Source organism: Homarus americanus, unplaced genomic scaffold, assembly GCF_018991925.1.
Source record: "Homarus americanus isolate GMGI-L3 unplaced genomic scaffold, GMGI_Hamer_2.0 scaffold31037, whole genome shotgun sequence".
In the NCBI taxonomy this organism is placed as follows: Eukaryota; Metazoa; Arthropoda; class Malacostraca; order Decapoda; family Nephropidae; genus Homarus; species Homarus americanus.
In genome coordinates, this window is record NW_024722227.1 from 10,938,775 (window position 1) to 10,957,360 (window position 18,586).

At 36.0% G+C, this 18,586-nt stretch overlaps 3 protein-coding genes across 3 annotated transcripts; 1 reads left to right on the forward strand and 2 right to left on the reverse strand.

The window, feature by feature from the left end:
• Positions 1-361: 361 nt before the first annotated feature.
• LOC121862386 (GTP-binding protein Rheb homolog) lies at positions 362-3,834 on the forward strand (the record flags this gene model as incomplete). Its single annotated transcript, XM_042360650.1, has 3 exons — positions 362-564; positions 2,485-2,614; positions 2,886-3,834. Coding segments are annotated over 3 exons (423 nt in total), but the record flags the coding sequence as incomplete, so codon positions are not given.
• A 12,923-nt stretch (positions 3,835-16,757) lies between these two features.
• LOC121862522 lies at positions 16,758-17,246 on the reverse strand. Its single transcript, XM_042360828.1, has one exon. The coding sequence runs from the start codon at positions 17,244-17,246 to the stop codon at positions 16,758-16,760; it is 489 nt and encodes a 162-aa protein (XP_042216762.1).
• Positions 17,247-17,289: 43 nt separating this feature from the next.
• Positions 17,290-18,253, reverse strand: LOC121862523. Its single transcript, XM_042360829.1, has 2 exons — positions 17,806-18,253; positions 17,290-17,702 (listed from the first exon to the last, which is right to left on the reverse strand). The coding sequence occupies exons 1-2, from the start codon at positions 18,251-18,253 to the stop codon at positions 17,290-17,292; spliced, it is 861 nt and encodes a 286-aa protein (XP_042216763.1).
• Between the last annotated feature and the right edge of the window lie 333 nt (positions 18,254-18,586).

Consider the following 18,586-nt stretch of genomic DNA (forward strand, 5'->3'; position numbering starts at 1 on the left):
TGTACTTCAATTATGTTCAATAATTGTTAAAATGACTAAAAAATTTAATATAAAACCTTTAAAATTATTGAATAGTACAACCTTCTTGATATTTACTAAAATGGTAAGGAATTTAAGCCCTAGAACCGATTACTGTATTGGCGGACTAATACTACAGCTGGTGAACAGTCAAATGCAAGTGAAAACATGTTGGGAAAAATTCGTAAGGAATTCGTTAACCAAAATTTTTTCTTTAACCGAAGTGAAGAATCTTATGGAAGGTAATTCGTTAACCGAAATTTCGTTAATCGAGGCGTTCGTTAACCGAGGGATCACTGTACAGTAAAATTTAAATAAGATTTTGTAATTTGTGCACTAATATTTCCTATTTGTGCAGGTGAGAGGACAAGAATATGGCCTGGAACTTGTAGATACAGCTGGACAAGATGAATACAGCATCTTTCCTGCACAGTACTCCATGGATATCCACGGTTATGTTTTGGTCTACTCCATTACATCAGAGAAATCATTTGAAGTGGCTCAAGTCATATATGATAAAATTCTTGATATGATGGGGAAAGTTACGTGAGTCCTGAAAGTTCTTGTTTTTGTTCTCAGAATAAGATTTTATTGAAATAATACAGATTATATATATTTTTTCCAGATAGGGTAAGTGGGGTCATGACTACCCAGGTCTGGTTTATCATTAGAATTGACTTAAAACTTATTACTTTATTGTTCTCTGTGTTGAGAAAAATTATTGCAAGTGGAAAGCCTCGAAATTAGAGTACAGTAGTTGGCTACCATTATGCAACCCCTGTTGTTTTGTTACTGCTGAATCTTAAAGTTGACAGTTTGATCATTTTCTTTAATCTTTTATGATCCTCTGGTCTAGTATATCTGGTGGATTAAGTGGCCTAAGCTGTGGGTATACAGCCTTATTAATTTTCTTATTGTAGTCATTCATATATTTTATTATAAGAAATAATCATTACGGTTATGCTATATTCAGATCTACCTTACACTGTTTAAATATGGATAAATGGGATGATTGTTTTCACAAGATGGTCTGCTTTTACTTTGATTATTTTCTCCTTTATTTCTTGAGTCAACTTTATTTTGCTTTAAAAAAATGAAGCTTGAAAATCTCATATCGTGGCTAAAATTAGGATTGAAGTTACCCATGGAATATTCCAGTGAAAGTTTTCATAACCAACAGCTTGACAGGTGAATCAGTGGTTAACAAGGGTGAGATCTCTATCTTGTCAGTTGTCTTATAATCACAAGCATTGTATCCTGTTCATCTCCCTCTGGACACACCTTGCAAGCCTCGCCTTGTTGGGGGCCACCTTGAGGTGTCCCTTTATAAGAAATTTTATACTTGAGTTGCCAAATAGATACTGTAGTGATTTTAAGCACAAACGACATTAGAGAGCTGCATGGCACATTGGAGTTTGTAAAGCCAATTCCTGAGTAACATCCTTGTGAAGGTGCAAGCAGCACAGCCCTTGGTTTTTATTTTCACTTCCTCATTTTTGATAGTTTGCTTCTGATACACAAGTCATAAGAAGCTTAATTCAGGTTAATAATGATGGCTTGATCTTGGAAACCTCATTTATAATGGAGCCAGTGAGAAATGACTCCGATCTAACGTGCCTCCTTGGTAGTTCCGTGAAAGTTGGTTGGAAGTGAGGTTGGCACTGCAAGCCTGCTTTATGACTGGGCCAGTTAATGAGAAACTAGTTCCACAATGATTGTGTGACTTGCTGTATTTTTTATGCCCTTTGGTGGTTCCGGTAACTGGGACTTCTCAGACTAGTTTTAAGGGATATGCTTGATCCAGGGGAGGTGGATAACCTTCAAGTTCTCACACACACACACACACGCACGCATGCACGCAGAGTAGACCTTCGTCAACCACGGAGGGTAGGGTCCTGAAAAACCCTGCAGATAATACTCGTCAAAGTCTAAGTTGCCTGTTCCCTTGCCAAACAATACTTGTATTGTAATTTAATTTTAGTCAAATACATATAAAATAGCTTAATATAATTTAATTAGTATATAAGTTTTACACTACATCTCCATGGAGATGGCATGTTGCTATAGAATAAAGCAAAATTAAGTGTGCGTGCGTGCGTTTTTTTTTTTTCCTTCCTTCCTCCCTCCCTCATTCTTTGAGTTTTAATTTTATGGTAGGAGGGTTCAATTCACATGATAAGGTAAGGGATTCACCTTTGTGAACATTCAAGCAACAGGGGGTTTACAGAGTGCAGCTGGATCATGGTTTGGGTGTCACTCTTGCTAATTACCAATTCACATACAAAATTACTTTGCATTGCTGACACAGTCGAAATTAAACAAGCCCTGATAGCCTGAGGGACTGAAATGAGCTAATCAACTTAAAAATTGCTCTCATTCTCACAGGTGTCCTGATTTAGTCTTATTTATTTCTAATTGCTTTTTTTGATGAGTTTTACTCTATTTATGTATGAAAATTTTCTGCAGCGTTCCTGTAGTTTTAGTGGGAAACAAGAATGATCTACACATGGAACGTGTTGTGAGCACTGATCAAGCACGCAAGGTTGCAGACACTTGGAAAGCTGTGTTTCTTGAAACCAGTGCCAAGCAGCATGAGGTCAGTATATTTGTGATAAACTATAACTAACAGCAGAAAATGGTAATGTTATATTTTTTACCATCAGTGTGAAACTACTCAGTCCTATCAAGGGTTTAGACTACACTGGCTAGGCTGAGTACTGTACAGGATGCTCCCAATAATTTATAGGACATTCTTTTTATATTTTTCTCAGACCCCATTTATTTTAACTGTCCAGCATATTGTTTCTTTTAATTTATGGATTTAGAAAAAAAATAGGGGTAAAAAACCCATACTTTGTATTTTTCAGGCTGTAAGTGACATCTTCACAAGAGTCATCCTCGAGATTGAGAAGGCTGATGGAAACTCAAGTCCGGAAGGCAAATGTTTTATTTCATGAAGTCGCTGTGATATAGGATGGATTTTGTAATGCCATCTCTATCATCTTTACTCCTGATTTGGACTTTGAGGAAAGGACTTTGTATAAGGGTTAATCTGTTTATGATGATTAACCAAGCCCAATTTTCATTGTATTTTTTTGTTGGACCTATTGTTTATGGCCTTGCCCATGTGTCAGTGTGAGCCATCCTACTAGTTACCATATAGTTTTCCCCTTGTTCTTTGTAGTCTTACCAGAAGGAATCTTTTTGGGTATAGTAGGTATGGCTTATAATTCAAGGCTCAGGTATAATGGGGTGGTTGAAACTCCTGCTGATTCACTGCCTCCCATAATGGCTGCAGACATTTCATCTAGGTCTTCCTTTTTTCTCAAAAGTTTATGGGATTGTATTATTCAGAAATGGGAAAAGAGTAAAGGTGAAAAGTATGGGATTTATAAATTGCAATTTCCCTTTTTTTTTATAAACAGGAGCACATAATATTATTGTTAGTGACATAAGTATTACAGTTGCATTTGAAAAAGATTTTGATAATTAAATTTATTTTTGGAATTTTCTCCAGCATGGTTGTTGTCACAAATAGCAAAGTTTTGATGGTAAATTGACTGGACTAATTAAGATATAACTAACAATGCCTTTTGGGGGGGGGGGGGAATGCTAAGTAAAAATCCCATTCTCATTTTGCAGAAAAGTTGACCTGTGTGAAGAAATGGTTTATGTTATCACCATTTCAGCACCATTTCTAAATAAGGTATTCTTAAGGAACTGATGAGAGTATGGGATTGTGTAAACAAAATATTTGGTAATATAGCTAGTTAAACAGACTTTTCATAGATAATGCAATAAAGTTTATAGACAAAGTATTGTATATAATTTTATCCTTCTGGTGAATTATAGATTTCTTGTGGTATGGTTTTCTTAACAGTAGAGGAAGGTGGCTGGCACAATACTTTTAAAGAATACTATGATAGCATGTTACTGTGCAATGCTGCATACTAACACTTTTTGTACACATACTCCTAGCTCTTACTACTCTATACCTTATCTTTCATCTTTTCAAGTAACTTAATATTCAACCATTTTAAATGTAAAATTTGTAATAATTTTGTTCATTTGTCCAAAATACATCACCATGTTATATTATATCCGACTGACAACCACTTGCATAATATTTACGTTTCCCTTTGATTTCTTCCTTCACTCTACACTTCAGAATCTACATTGCCTTTTTAAGAAATTCATTCTAGCACAGATGAGATTATGTGAAATTCCATGCACACAAGTTTTTCTTTATGGGTTTATTTGGAACTTTCGATGTATAGTTGTCCATGACAAGGATGTCTATAATCATAATCATATTGTATGAACCTTAGGAAACTGTTGTTGTTGTGTCAAAAAACACTTCTCTACAGCCAAAACAGTTGATGTGCAATTTTCAAACTGTGGTCACTGTGTTTCAACTTAGTGTTCAAGATGCAGCTGGTGTGCTAGAAAACACTCATAAGTTTATTGAATACAGAGTATTCAGAATACAGTGTACCCTTAAAGCTCGGTGGGGTTAGGTAAAATAGACCCCTTGAGAAAGCAAATCTGCGAGCTTTTCATGCCAGTTCCATGAGTGTGCAAAATACATACCGTATATACAGTAAATAGTTATATGCACATGTATAACAACATTATGTATACATAAGACAATACAAAAAATATGAAATAATATAAATAAATAAACAACATGAAATAGCACTGTATGGACATTAGATCCACACAGTGATAGTTAGTTGTGGTAGTGACAATACCTCTGAAATGTCAGGTGATCTGGTGCACAGGATGTAAATCCCTGTACTGGGCAGTTCCTAGTGAACATGCCAGGTTCTGATAAATATTTGTAATGTGTATACCATAGGTACCAACATGTGTATGATGTCCTTTTGTATTAAATTAGGTAAATTTTATCAATAATACCAACAAATGTTTGATCATAGGTCCATAAAGTGATAGTGAGCTGTGGTAGTGAGAAACATGATAGCATATAGCCAGCGACTTGGACTTGCCAGTACAGTAGGCTATTAAATCTGCAAAAAAATCATTTTCTCAAATACACCTTGCTAATTATAGGGTGCGTCTTATGACCTGGGAAATATGGTGCTTTGTACTGAAGTGTTGACTCCTCTTGATCTCTGGCACACTGCCTCTGATTTATTTTATTTATTTTCCATGGCAATGCATGAGTTTCCGAGGGATGCAAGCTCTAAAACTGCGAGCTTTAAGGGAATATACTGTATTTAAATACTGAAGTAGTAACCTATTGAACTGTAAAATTAAATCACAGGCACTCCTGGTGTAAGACCTTCCTTGGCCCAGTTAATAACATACCGCTTTCTAGAATTGTTCTTCCCTTGGCTAATATAGGAGTACATATATAGTACATATTAGTATGTAAAAGATCACACCAGATGGTCTTGTTCTTTTTCAGATTAAACAGACTAGTGTATAATTTATAAATATGCTGAAATTACTTCTAGTAAAGAAAAATGCATGCAGGTATGGACTGTATCTCCTCATTTACAATAACTCTATTCATAGTACAGTACAGTATTTCAATTTAATAATAGTAAAAATTTTGCACCTTTTTGCAATTGCCAATATTTTTTTATTACATGGTAGTTTTAAATACACTGTCTCCCCTCGCTAAACACGAGTTGTATTCCCAGAAAATGCCATGTAGAGCGAACCCATTATAACATGGGGAGATAGAGGGCACGTCAGGTGAACCCCAAAGGCCCCGGATGCCAAAAACATTCAAAACCAAAGTTCAAAGACAGTGTACAGCTCAATACACACAGTGGTCCCTCGGTTAACGAACGGTTAGATTAACAAAATTATGGTTAACGAATTACCTCCCATAAGGATCATCAATTTGGTTAACTAACAAAACTTGATTCTTAAATCCTTACGACAAACCGTTTTGTTGTGAGCATGAGCTGATCAGCTGATGGGCTGTCTGCCAATTCAGTTATCTGTTCTATGTTTACATTCGTTTCGGTGAAGTATAAATATCAAGAAATTGTGCTCTTTAAGATTTGTGCATTTTTATATTAAAATTATTGGTCATTCTAAATTTAGCCATCAAGCTCTGTCTACATAAAGTTTTCAACTATTATTTTTTACTTCGATATATGTAACTTTATTATTTATTGAAACTCATTTCATGCACACACTGTCCTAAGGGCAAGCTGTACTGTACATGTAATCAAAATAATGTACAAAATGATTACAAAATTTTTTGTCTAGTGCAAACTATCACATGTTTACATTCAAATTAATCACTATCTTATAAGAATTCCTGAGCGTAAATTATATTCTCGGTCATATGACATTTTACAAGCAAAAACAAAACTCAATCTAAAGGACATAAATAAACACAAGTAAATACTTCACTAGACCTTCAGTGACAACTGTCAAACATGTCACTGTCACCCTCCTCCCTCCACCCCCCTCCTCAAGGGTTTAGTGGTTTTACAGTAGGCGGAGTAGGCTTTACGTTTTTTATCTTATATAATATCACAGACTAAAGTTAGGAGAATATAATTTTCATTTCTGGAATCCTTGCAAGACATTGAATAATTTGAATATAAATATTTGCAGAGATAAAAATTTTAATGCGTTAGTGTAGTGAAGTACTGTACATTTTAGTAATGTAAAGTTTTCAACTGTATTTTTGGGTAGATTTACATAAATTTCTTCATTTATTTTCATTCATTTGCATGCACCGCCATACTAAAAATGTAAAAAGAAATACATGACCAGTGCAACCCTGTACTGTACATGTATTCAATGATTCTGGTACTAAAATTGTTATGTCTGGTGCAAGTTATAGCTTGTTTATATTAAAATTAATCATTATCTTACAAGAACACCAGCAGTGTAAATTATATTCTCCCAGGTCATTTCACTGGCAATTTAAAGAGAGAAGCTTAGTCACTTAAGGTCTGTTAAATAAACACACATGAGACCTTCAGCTCAACTGTCAAACATATCACCTCACCTCCTGCTGCTCCTCCCCTCCCTCCCTCTCCCCCAGCCAGGGTTTTAGGCTTATAGTTTTATCTTATATAATATTTCAGACTAAAGTTAGAATATAATTTGCATTGCTGGAATCCTTGCAAGAGGCGAATAATTTGAATATAAACGTCATATATTTTACAAGAGAAAAAAAATAATCACCTGTATCACATTACAGTAGTGATTTAGAGTAAAATGTATATGTCGTATATACTGTGTGTGTGTGTGTGTGTGTGTATATATATATATGGGATTAATTCAATAGAAACATTGACCCAAACTTCACTTTTGAGCGCATACCTGTTGTAGTAAAATAACATCTTAATTTTATGATGGTACATGCACAATTAATACTTAAGAGAAATAAGAAATACAGTCGCCAAGTTAATGTCCATTCAAATAATGGACTCACTCCTCCTCTCACACTACACTGGGGGAAAACCACTAAATTTTAATAAATAATACCTCAAACTAAAGTTAGGATAATACAATTGACATTGCTGGATTCCTTGTAAGACCAGGAATATTTTGAATATAAATGTCATATATTTTGCACAAAGATAACATAGTTACCTAGAAAAATTTTTTATCTAAAATTGTATGTTTAATGCAAAATATATGATGTTTATATTCAAAATAATCTAAATTATAAAATTCCAGCAATGTAAATTATATTCTGACGGAGTAATTGTATGAATTTTTAGGCTGACTATCGTTTTTTGGCTTTACTTTTCTGTGGGCTGGAACCAATATCCCATTGAAATAATGGATTCGGTTAACGAATAACTCTGTGGAACGAATTGTGTTCGTTAACCGAGGGACCACTGTGCTTCTACCAAATTCGCAGGTTTCTTACTCTTGTTGTTTTCTGTACAGACAGTTAAGTCGACTGCTGTACAGCAGCTCTAATCTTCTCAGCAATGCTCTTGATGGTGCAGATGGTTGACTCGTTCAGAGAAATCATGTCCGACAGAGGCTGCGGACTGGCCTCTCTAGTTGTTGAAGAATGTCAAACTTAATTTCCTGGGGTAAAGGTGGCCCTATTCTTTGCTGGAGTTTCCCAAGACAGAGGTGCACTTAGAGAATGGTTAGGTGGAGCCATGTTGATGAAGGCAGGAAAAAACAGAAGTTCATTTGCGAAATTTTTTGGTTGTGGCTGGACCAAGCACTAGATAAACTCTGGACTCATGTGGTGCATGGGGATGCTACCATTGGACTGCAATGAACTCGAGCATCAGCTGGCTCAGCTGGCCCACGCAAAAGGTTTCCACTGCGTTCAGCCGAGTTTTCCCGTGTTTTTCCTGTGTTAAGCGATACTGGGTACAGGAACCCATGTTCGTGGGCTGGTATAAAAAATTTTGGGGTTCTTGGTGAAATATATGAAATTACCAATTACAGGGAGTCCCTGAGTTAGAATGCCCTTATTTACAAATGGGATCCTAGTATATTCATCACAAATATTTGTAACTAAAATCTTAATTTCTACATTACTTTCATTATTCCATATTGTTTAACATCACTTTATTAAGAGTACAATACCTGTATTTACATTATATTTGTTATGTGTGGGATATTTTTATTTTTGTATAGGTCAGGGTTGTGCTTTAACCTAACCTAAACTTGGGAATTAACACTGTTACGATTTATGAACAGATCGACTTACGAACAGGGCCCAGGACCGTAATCTACTCGTAACTCGGGGACTGCCTGTATATACATTAAGAAAATTAACAATATATATGCTTCAATGATTTGACTGACTTGGCCATATAATGACATTGTTTACAAGCCAGTGGAAATCTTAATCCAGTTCCTTGCCTTGACAACATCTCCAGCCATTTATTGCTTTTTCCAAGTGATTTATCCTTTTAGAAAGTGAACAGCAAGAGAGATAAGCAGGAGCAGTTCCCCTAGTGGTGATAAATCTCACAAAGTCATCACTTCAAATGTTAAGTTGGAGGTTATAACGTGCACTGAGGCTGGCAAGAAATGGTAAATAATAATAATAATAATACTAATAAACGGTTTATTAATAGAGTTGCAGCCGGTGGCTGAAAATATACAGACTTACATTTAATTTAGACATAATGATATAATATGCATTGAATACATTTACAGGGCTGTGCAGTACATAAATCAGGAGTTGTTTATTATTTTAACAATAGATGGGGTGGTGCTGTTCTTATATCTATCGGTGCGGGCTCTTATGGGCTGTATTTTGTTGTAGTGGCGGACTGCGCGAGTTGGGTGGGGGGCTGCAGGAGGTGGCGATGACGAGGGTGGTGCAGTAGTCCACTGCCAAACCTTTCCAGTGCTTGGTGGTGGAGGTCACTGAGGGATGGCATTTCCAGGGTGGAGAGAGCGTTGGTGTAGCCGGAGTATTCTGCGCCGAGCATGATTCTGCAGGCCCTTTTCTGTACCTTCTTTAGCTGACGTTGTTGGGTGGAGCTGAGAGAAGACGACCATAAATAAATAAAATATTAGGACTATCTCAGTCGGCCGTGGCAATTATTAAGCAAATTATAGATTTATATTTCATTAAATTGTTGCCTGTGTACTGTATTATATTTTCAGTTTTTAGGTATGGAAATACTTAAACTTGCAGTGTTGTTTTACTTTTTTTTTTTTTTTTTAACGCAACATATCTCCTGATTTATACAGTATTGAGAATCATTGAAGAAATACCATGTTATTTACCATTGGGTTTTGATGGATGCAACAACCCTATTGTAAATTGAGGGGTACCTTTAGTAATACAGTACAGTACTGTATACTGTATTGGTCAGTCTAGTGCAGTGGTGTCAAACTCAAAACCTTTCGAGGGCCAATTCTTATTTTAGTTACCGTCCTCAGGGCCAACACAAGTGTTATATCACATATTTGCAGGATTGAAGTTTACAGCTTCACACATTGTCTTGCCTGGCTTACCAGGAAAACCTCATTTGGGTTTGTCTGATCTTTAGTATGTAAAATTCATTTTACTTAATAATCATGATTATATCTATTTCTATCATAATTTCACAGGATGATAAATTTTACCGTCATCCCGCGGGCCACACCTGACCATCCCAAGGGCCACTTTTGGCCCGTGGGCCATGAGTTTGACACCCCTGGTCTAGTGCAAGTGCTTAATTGCATCATCATCAAGGTTTTACAAAAATTTCCGCACTTATGCAGATTATCAGTGATTACTTGACTGACTGCAGTTGTTGGGTATTCAGATTAAATTTACTTTTCTTTTGTTTCTCAATTTTTTATTTTTTACTACATATGAAATGAAAATTGAATCAAAAGTAAATCCTTACATATTGTAAATGGTAATATTTTGCATTGAAAGTTAAAAATCACTACTATAGGACTTGCATAGTATTGTGATAAGTGATTTTTGGTGAAATAAAATGCAAATGGTTAGGGAATACTCATTACTGTATATTGTTTATGGAATGAATCGGAACATGAAATAAAACTTTGTGACTACCTGAAATAGGCTGAAAAGTAAAAGTACTGTACAGTATATTATTTAGGAAGTATAGCATATAATAGTAACTATGGGAAAATTGAGAGGATTTAACACTTAAACCAGTCCAATGATTAATGTGAGGGGATGATCCATAATCAAATCTAATACACATAGACCTTAGTATTTTTCCTCAATTTTCAGTACTGTACAGTACTGTATGTACTACATTGTTTTTTGATGGCATCCATTAATTTTAAATTTTTGTTGTGTTTTACTTTTGTCCCACATGTTCAGTGGAGTGTCATTCTATTTTTCAAGCCAACACATATAGGCACCTGTTTATTCTTTCAATTCCATCAAATAGGTGAGCATGTTTGGCAAGACTGACCATTCATGTTTATCTAGTTTTGTCCACTTCCATGAAATAACTCGACTTTTACTTTGACTATCAATAATTTATTATGTGATATGACTTAAAAACCAGTTATGTTAATTTTCATAATGATGATGATGCTCTATATATATATATATATATATATATATATATATATATATATATATATATATATATAGTAGAAGTCCAAAAATCCGGACTGCTTGGGGATTGGGTCGGTCCGGATTTTCCGGATTCTCAGGCAGTACTTTTAAAATTCAAATTTAAGGAGGAATAAAGAAGAGATGAACAGGTACATTTTGATAGTTTATTCATTAGCAAATATAGCATGCTTCATTTATCAAAACGAGCAGTTTTAATGAAAAAGCTGTGAATTCTAGAATTTTATTCTTTGCCTTTTTTATATCATAAATTGTAGACTTTCCAATGTCGTATGTTTCCATTAGAACAGTATTGCTCACACCACGTTCTAGTTTCTTAATTATTTCAAGTTTGTCACTCAATTTCAACGTGTTCTTCTTTCTCTTCACACAACGAAGTTTATCTACTTTAGGAGCCATTATTATGGGCTTGTACAGTACTCTGTAAATGGAAAGAGTAGGACTCAAAATTACATATGTTGTCACAGTTTGATTGCTTGTTTTAAAGTGGTGACCACGTGGTCGCTTGTTGTCGCTGTGCAGCTGTGGCGCTCACGCATGCGCACATACACACAAAAGCCCGCTAAAAAAAAAAGTTTGACTTTTCGAAAAGTCCGGATTCTCAGGTGGTCCAGATTTCTGGCCTCCGGATTTTTGGATTTTTATATATATATATATATATATATATATATATATATATATATATATATATATATATATATATATATATATATATATATATATATATATATATATATATATACATACACACAGTTGTCCCTCGGTTAACGAGCGGTTCGATTAATGAAATTTCGGTTAACGAATTACCTCTCATAAGGATCTTCAATTCGGTTAATGAACAAAACTTTGATTAACGAAATCCTTACGAACATCACATTTTGTTGTGAGCATCAGCTGATGGGCTAGTCTGCCAATTCAATAATCTGTTCTATGTTTACATTTGTTTCCAGTGGAGTAAATATCAAGAAAGTTGTGCTATTTAATATTTTTGCATTTTTTATATTAAAGTTATTAGTAATTTTAACATTTATTTAACATATTGATAATATATGCAGTATAGGGAACTAGCTTTTTGTGCGCCTATCAGACGCTTGGCTCAACCACCAGGAATCAGTTGGGCTTTGTTGACAGTGGAGTAAACATCTATTTTGTTGGTGTCTTGAATATTTTTGCATTTTTACATTGAAATTATTGGTCATTCTGAAATTTAGTTAACATATTGATAATATACAGCGCAGTGCAGTGTTGATTAAAATAAAATAACCTTGAATTACACCTAGTGAACTTAAAATTTTATTGGTGAAATGACAACATCAAGCATTGGTCCCGTGAAAGGTGATTTCTACTCCTTCCCCACTTCGTTCTCTTCTCCCTTCTCCTCCATCCCCACTTTTATTTCCCATCATCATCATTGCTTGAGAGGCAGTCTTTTTTACATTTCAACCAATCATAATTAATGTAATATAGAAAAATCTTTTAATAACTTTTATAGAAGACTTTGAATTGTTTTATGATGTGTGCCTTATACAAATGGTAAAAGAGTTTAAATCTGATTTCTTGTTAAATTAAAGGCAGGCATGGTTACCATTTAAGTCTAACAGTTGTTACTTGCTTGCTCTCTATATGTGGAATGTAACATTTAATTTGAGTGTATTTTCGATCAAATTAAGTAGACATCCTCAAACTTTTTTGCCACTTTTGTGTTCTCAGGTAACATTATTTACATACTGTATTACAAAAGGAAAATTATAATAGTAAAGGACAATTCTGTTAGGGTAAGATGCAATAAATATCACTTAACTGTACACAGTATAATATACAATACTCTGTGCCTGTATATATATATTATACAATGCAATGTGCATGCTGTTACACTTAACTAGATAAGGTCCTTCAAGGATTAATTGGTCCTAACTCAACTGATTCTCATCTTACCTCGCCAAATTTCTTAGAAAAATGTATACCGTTAAGTTCTATTTTTACACAATGCAGTACTAATACCGTATTTAAAAAAAAAAAGTTATTAAACAAGTGCTACTCCCGAATTGTTTAGTCAATCATTGCATATAACAAGCAACTTGACGTGACTAAATTTTGCTTAATATTCATATCAAACATAAAAATATATAGTGCTAAGTTAATCTTTTTTAAATCAAGATTATTTTGTATCGGGTTATGGTTTTGTGACAACAATTCTCTAATAAATTGATTTTTCTAGATCGGCGATTTTTAACCTACAATTATTTTAGATCCTTTGAATACTGATATTACTTGCTGATGATGACATAATATAGATGTAATTTATCTATCCTTTATAAAGATTCAATGATTATTAACAAGAGACTGCATGGACACAAGACTGATGTTTGTAGTTGGGCGAGTAAAGTCTGTGTGGCAAAATGAAGTTTCCTGCTTTATTTACCTTAACTCTTCTGGTAAAAGAGTGAATGACTAGTAAGCTGATAAGTGGTGATATGATAAATAAATAAAACATGGGATATCCTTTATGAGTACGAGATGAACTTTGAGACCATGCTTGGAGCATTTCCCAATGTCACACCTTGGTATATACAGTATACTGTACACACACACACACACAGTGATCCTTCGGTTAACGAGCGCCTCGGTTAATGAGATTTCGGTTAACGATTTATCTTCTATAAGATTCTTAACTTCGGTTAACGAGCAATCCCTCGATTAACGAGTTTCTTATGAGCGGACCTCAACATGCTTTCGCTTGTATTTGGCGATCCACCAGCTGTAGTATTAGTCCACCAATACAGTAATCGGTTCTAGGGCTTAAATTCCTTACTATTTTAGTGAATATCAAGAAGTTTATACTATTCAATAATTTTAAAAGTTTAATATTAAATTTTTTAGTCATTTTAACAATTATTGAACATAATTGAAGTACAGGAAACTAGTTTTATGCGCGCCAAACAGCCTGTCAACACACCAAACAGGTGTCACTCTCTGTGTCTTTTCAGTGGAGGTAACATCTTGCTTGAGACTCTCTTCAACTAAATGCTTTTTTTCTGTGTTTCCAAACAAATTATTGGTCATTTTGAAATTTATTTTACATATTGACAATATATAATGCAGTGCAGTGTTGATATAAAGAAAATTATCTTGAATTACACCAAGAGAACTAAAATTTTTGGGTGAAATGGCACCATGGGGTGACTTCTCTTCCACCCCAATGCCTTCTCTTCTCCCTTCTCCTCCACCCCCATTCTAATTCCCATCATCATCATCATCCAGGAGCCTTCTACATACACACCTCAAAGTAAGTGTACTTTACTACCTTTTTTGTTGATTTTAGGCAATTTTTGGTGAGCTGGAACCAATTACCCAAAAACCCATTGAAACATTGGTTTCCTGTTAACGAGTTTTTCGGTTAACGAGCAACCTTCTGGAACGAATTGTGCTCGTTAACCAAGGGACCACTGTGTGTGTGTGTGTGTGTATATATATATATATATATATATATATATATATATATATATATATATATATATATATATATATATATATATATATATATATATATATATATATATATATATATATATATATATATATATATATATATATATATATATATATATACTGTATACATACATACATACATACATACATACATACATACACAGTGATCCCTCGGTAAACGAGCGCCTCGGTTAACGAATTACCTTCCATAAGATTCTTCACTTCGGTTAACGAGCAAACTCTCGGTTAACGATTTCCTTCCAAATTTTTCCCAACATATTTTCGCCTGCATTTGGCTACCCACCAGCTGTAGTATTAGTCCGCCAATACAGTAATCGGTTTTAGGGCTTAAATTCCTTACCATTTTAGTAAATATCAAGAAGGTTTACTATTCAATAATTTTAAAAGTTTAATATTAAATTTCTTAGTTATTTTAACAATTATTGAACATAATTGAAGTACAGTAAAACCTCGATTAACCGACCACGTATGGGGGGAAGGGGCCGACGGATAATCCGAAAGGTCGGTTAATAGTAGCCTACATAAAGTCTACGGAAATAAAACATACATTTTCAAAGTACATTTCCCTAACCTACCTCATTTAATTGCCTCTATTCATTTTTGCTCATTTGCCATTCATATTTCAATGGAATTTGCTCTAAAACATTAACCACTTTAGTAAATAAATATGAACCAGCACAGAAACCGTGAATAAAAAATGGAAAAGTCAAAAAACATATGTCATCACAAAAATTGTGACCAAGTCCCAAGCTGCTGATCTGACTTTCTGCCTCATTTACACACAATTGCAGGGTCTCAATTGCTTCTCTTACTATTGACAACGCAACATACATATATTGTTTCTCACTCTTGATTTTTTTTTTCATTTTTGCATTTATTTATGGTTCTTTATTACTATTATTATTATTATTATCATTATTATTACATTATCGCCTCCCAGGCCCCGATGTGGGTCAATGACCTGTGCCCGGGTGGTCTAATCCCTGTAATTTTTTTTTTTTTAGGAGTTCGGGATTGACGGTTAATCCAAAAGTCGGTTAATCGAGGTTTTACTATACAGGAAACTAGTTTTTTGCACGCCAAACAGCCACTCAACACACCAAGCTTGGCGTCAATTTGTTTACCAGTTCCGAGGAAGGAACATCTTGTTTGAGACTTTTCAACATAAACAGGGCCAGCGCCAGCCTATTTGGCGCCCTCAGCAGGACTGCAGCTGGCGCCCCCACCTGCCTCCCACTTCACGATTGGGTTTGCCCACAAAGTAATCAAGGTACTGTAGGGGTATCGTGGTATAATGTTGTCTAGCGCTCAGGATGGAAGGAAACTCTAATGTGGTTTTCTTGTATAATATAAGTTATATGATAGACAGTCTGGTGCTGGACGTGCCGTGTGGTGAGGAGCTGCTCAGTAGAGACGTTCGGTGAGTAGCGTGTTGAAGGAGGTAGATGTGCAGGAGCTTCGTTAGAGAAGATGTTGCCTGTTGCTGGCCTCCTGGTTGAATGAATGCTGACAGCGTGGAGCTTGCTGGAGGAGGTGTTGCGTGTTCAGGAAGATGGGCAGAATGAGAGCCGGTTGGTGAGGAGCGAGGACCGCCAGGCAGGCGAGGAGAAGCGAGGGCAGCCAGGCAGCGGCGGAGGAGGAGGTGTTGCTTGTTCAAGAAGAATGGTCAGAATGAATCTCAATGGAGAGACAGAGCTTATATACCCGGCAGCCGTGAGTCATCTATGAGTCATGTTGGGAAAACCCGAGAAGTAACAGGTCTCTAGTTTCGTTGCTAGGTTACGGTAACATCTGGTTGGTTGCTAGGGAAGGCGGTAGCAGGTGGTGGCTGTGGCTACGCAGTTGTAGGCAGTTGTAGGGGAGACGTCCACTACAGTACCATATTGAAGTAACTGTTTTTTTTACACTGATCTATTTTAATTTGCTAATACATGCATTAATTAGCAAATCCTCTTAAACTGTGGAATATCCAAAGAAAAGCACAATACAAGCAACATAAAATAATGGCATGAAAAGTGACTGTAAAAAACACTCAAAATCAAACTACCATTGTATTTAAACAATAAGCAATTCAATTAACATATGTCATGACATTCTGGATTCCACCGTTTTCTCCGCTTCGCTACGTGCCTGCTTATAACAGTTATAACTTGACTCTTCTTGACTTCCTGGAAGCGAATTCGTCAATTACATCATCTTACGATAATTCCCTAGACAATGCATGGTTCACACTGATGATGGCCAGCCCACTAAGACGTTGCCGCGCCATTGTGGATCGGAAATAAGTTTTTATCAGTTTTAACTTAGAAAAGCTCTGCTCTGCTGCCGACACCGTTACAGGGAGAGTTGCACAGATCCGCAGAGCTACCCACAAGTTCGGGAATACTTCAGTAAGTTTCTTTTCATGCAGGAAGGTGAGAAAATCCATTGTTGTCATTCTCTTGGAAGGCAAATCTGGGACACTCTGCAGCTCCATAGCCATTTCCCTTCCAACAATGTCTGAGTGTCCCTCATGAGTAAGCGTGTTGCTGAGGGTTTGGCAGTGATCGACGATGTCTTTGTCAGACATGTCCGTGAACCCTAACAATACCTTGAACTTTTCATTCACCTCGCCCAAGGTCTTGAACCTCTCATTAAGAGAGGAAATCGCAGTGTCCACTACCACATTGAAAAATGTAGTCTCCATCCTTTTGAGTGCATCGCTGACAGGTTCGTCTGCACACTCACAGCTAAAGTGGCATTTTTTTAGTTCTTAGTCTCTTCTGTTTCAGCACGGTGTCTACGTTCATCGCCTCACAAATTTCTTTAGCAATAGTTAGTGCATCAGCAAAACCTGTATTTCTGTAGCTGACAATATTATCTCTGGTCTTCTTAAGCAGATCTACAGCCACGCCGAGCTGCATCGTAGTCGACTGCATTACTTTGCTCACGTGCTGAATTTTGCTGAGTACTTGTATATCATACCACACAACTGAGCAAATGACAAAACGGTATGACCCTACTTCCTCTGCCAACGATTGAGCCTCAACTTTGATGACAGGGTCAGTTGCAGATTCTCTGAGCTCCAAAAGCACTTCACTGATTTGCGCGGGTTGATATCTAATTGCCTCCGCACTTTTTATTCGACTTTCCCATCTGACGTCTGACCACGATTTCAGAGTAAAGTTGACATGTTTTAAAAGAACTTGCCACCTCTGAGGGGAGACTGAAAACAATGAATTCTTTCGTTAAATATCCGAAGTAACAAGTTGCATCTAGGGAGCTATTGGCAGCGTCAGCTAATATCAAATTCAAATTATGGGCACCACACGGGACAAATAATGCCCGAGAATTCTGTTGAAGAAGCCTGGCTTGAACTCCTTTGATGTTTCCTCTCATATATGCTCCATTGTCGTAAGATTGACCTCGACAATCCTCAAAAGAAATGTTCAGTTGTTTCAGTCTTCCGAGTAGAAGGCATGACAAATTTAGCCCTGTAGAATTCTCTACCTCAAGGAACCCCAAGAAATGCTCCTTTATTGTTGGCTTGTCTTCAAGTGCCACTATCCTGATTATGACAGAAAGTTGCTCTTTGTGACTCAAATCAGGGGTGCAGTCTAAAATAATAGAGAAGTATTTCGATGCTTTAATATCGTCCACGATTCTCTCAGTAATCTTTGCACTGATAATGTTAATCAGTTCATTTTGGATCATTTGGCCAAGGTAGTGAGTGTGACTGTGATTGCCTGCATTGCCTGCATTACTTTCAACGATTCTTCATAACTGGATCAAATTTAGCCAAAAGTTCCACTATTTGGAGAAAATTACCATTGGATGGACAGTTAAGTTTTTCGGTTGACCCTCTTGGAGCCAAATTTCTTTCAGCTAAAGACTGAATAATCCCCACTAGACTAGTGAGGGCTTGGCGCCACCTGTTCCACTCAGCCATTAATATTTCCAATTCCCGTCGGTCTATCGTCCTTCCTCTTACAATGTTGACCTCCAGTTCCTTCCATGTTGTCATGTTTTTAGTGTGTTCTATGCTAC

What these genes read in the sequence shown, in the direction of transcription:
- LOC121862522 (XM_042360828.1), bottom strand. Translation starts at nt 17,246, where the DNA reads ATGGAGACTACATTTTTCAATGTGGTAGTGGACACTGCGATTTCCTCT.
- LOC121862523 (XM_042360829.1), bottom strand. Translation starts at nt 18,253, where the DNA reads ATGATCCAAAATGAACTGATTAACATTATCAGTGCAAAGATTACTGAG. An exon ending in TAGCTCCCTAGATGCAACTT is followed by an intron (nt 17,703 to 17,805) that starts GTTACTTCGGAT and finishes AATCGTGGTCAG; the next exon opens with ACGTCAGATGGGAAAGTCGA.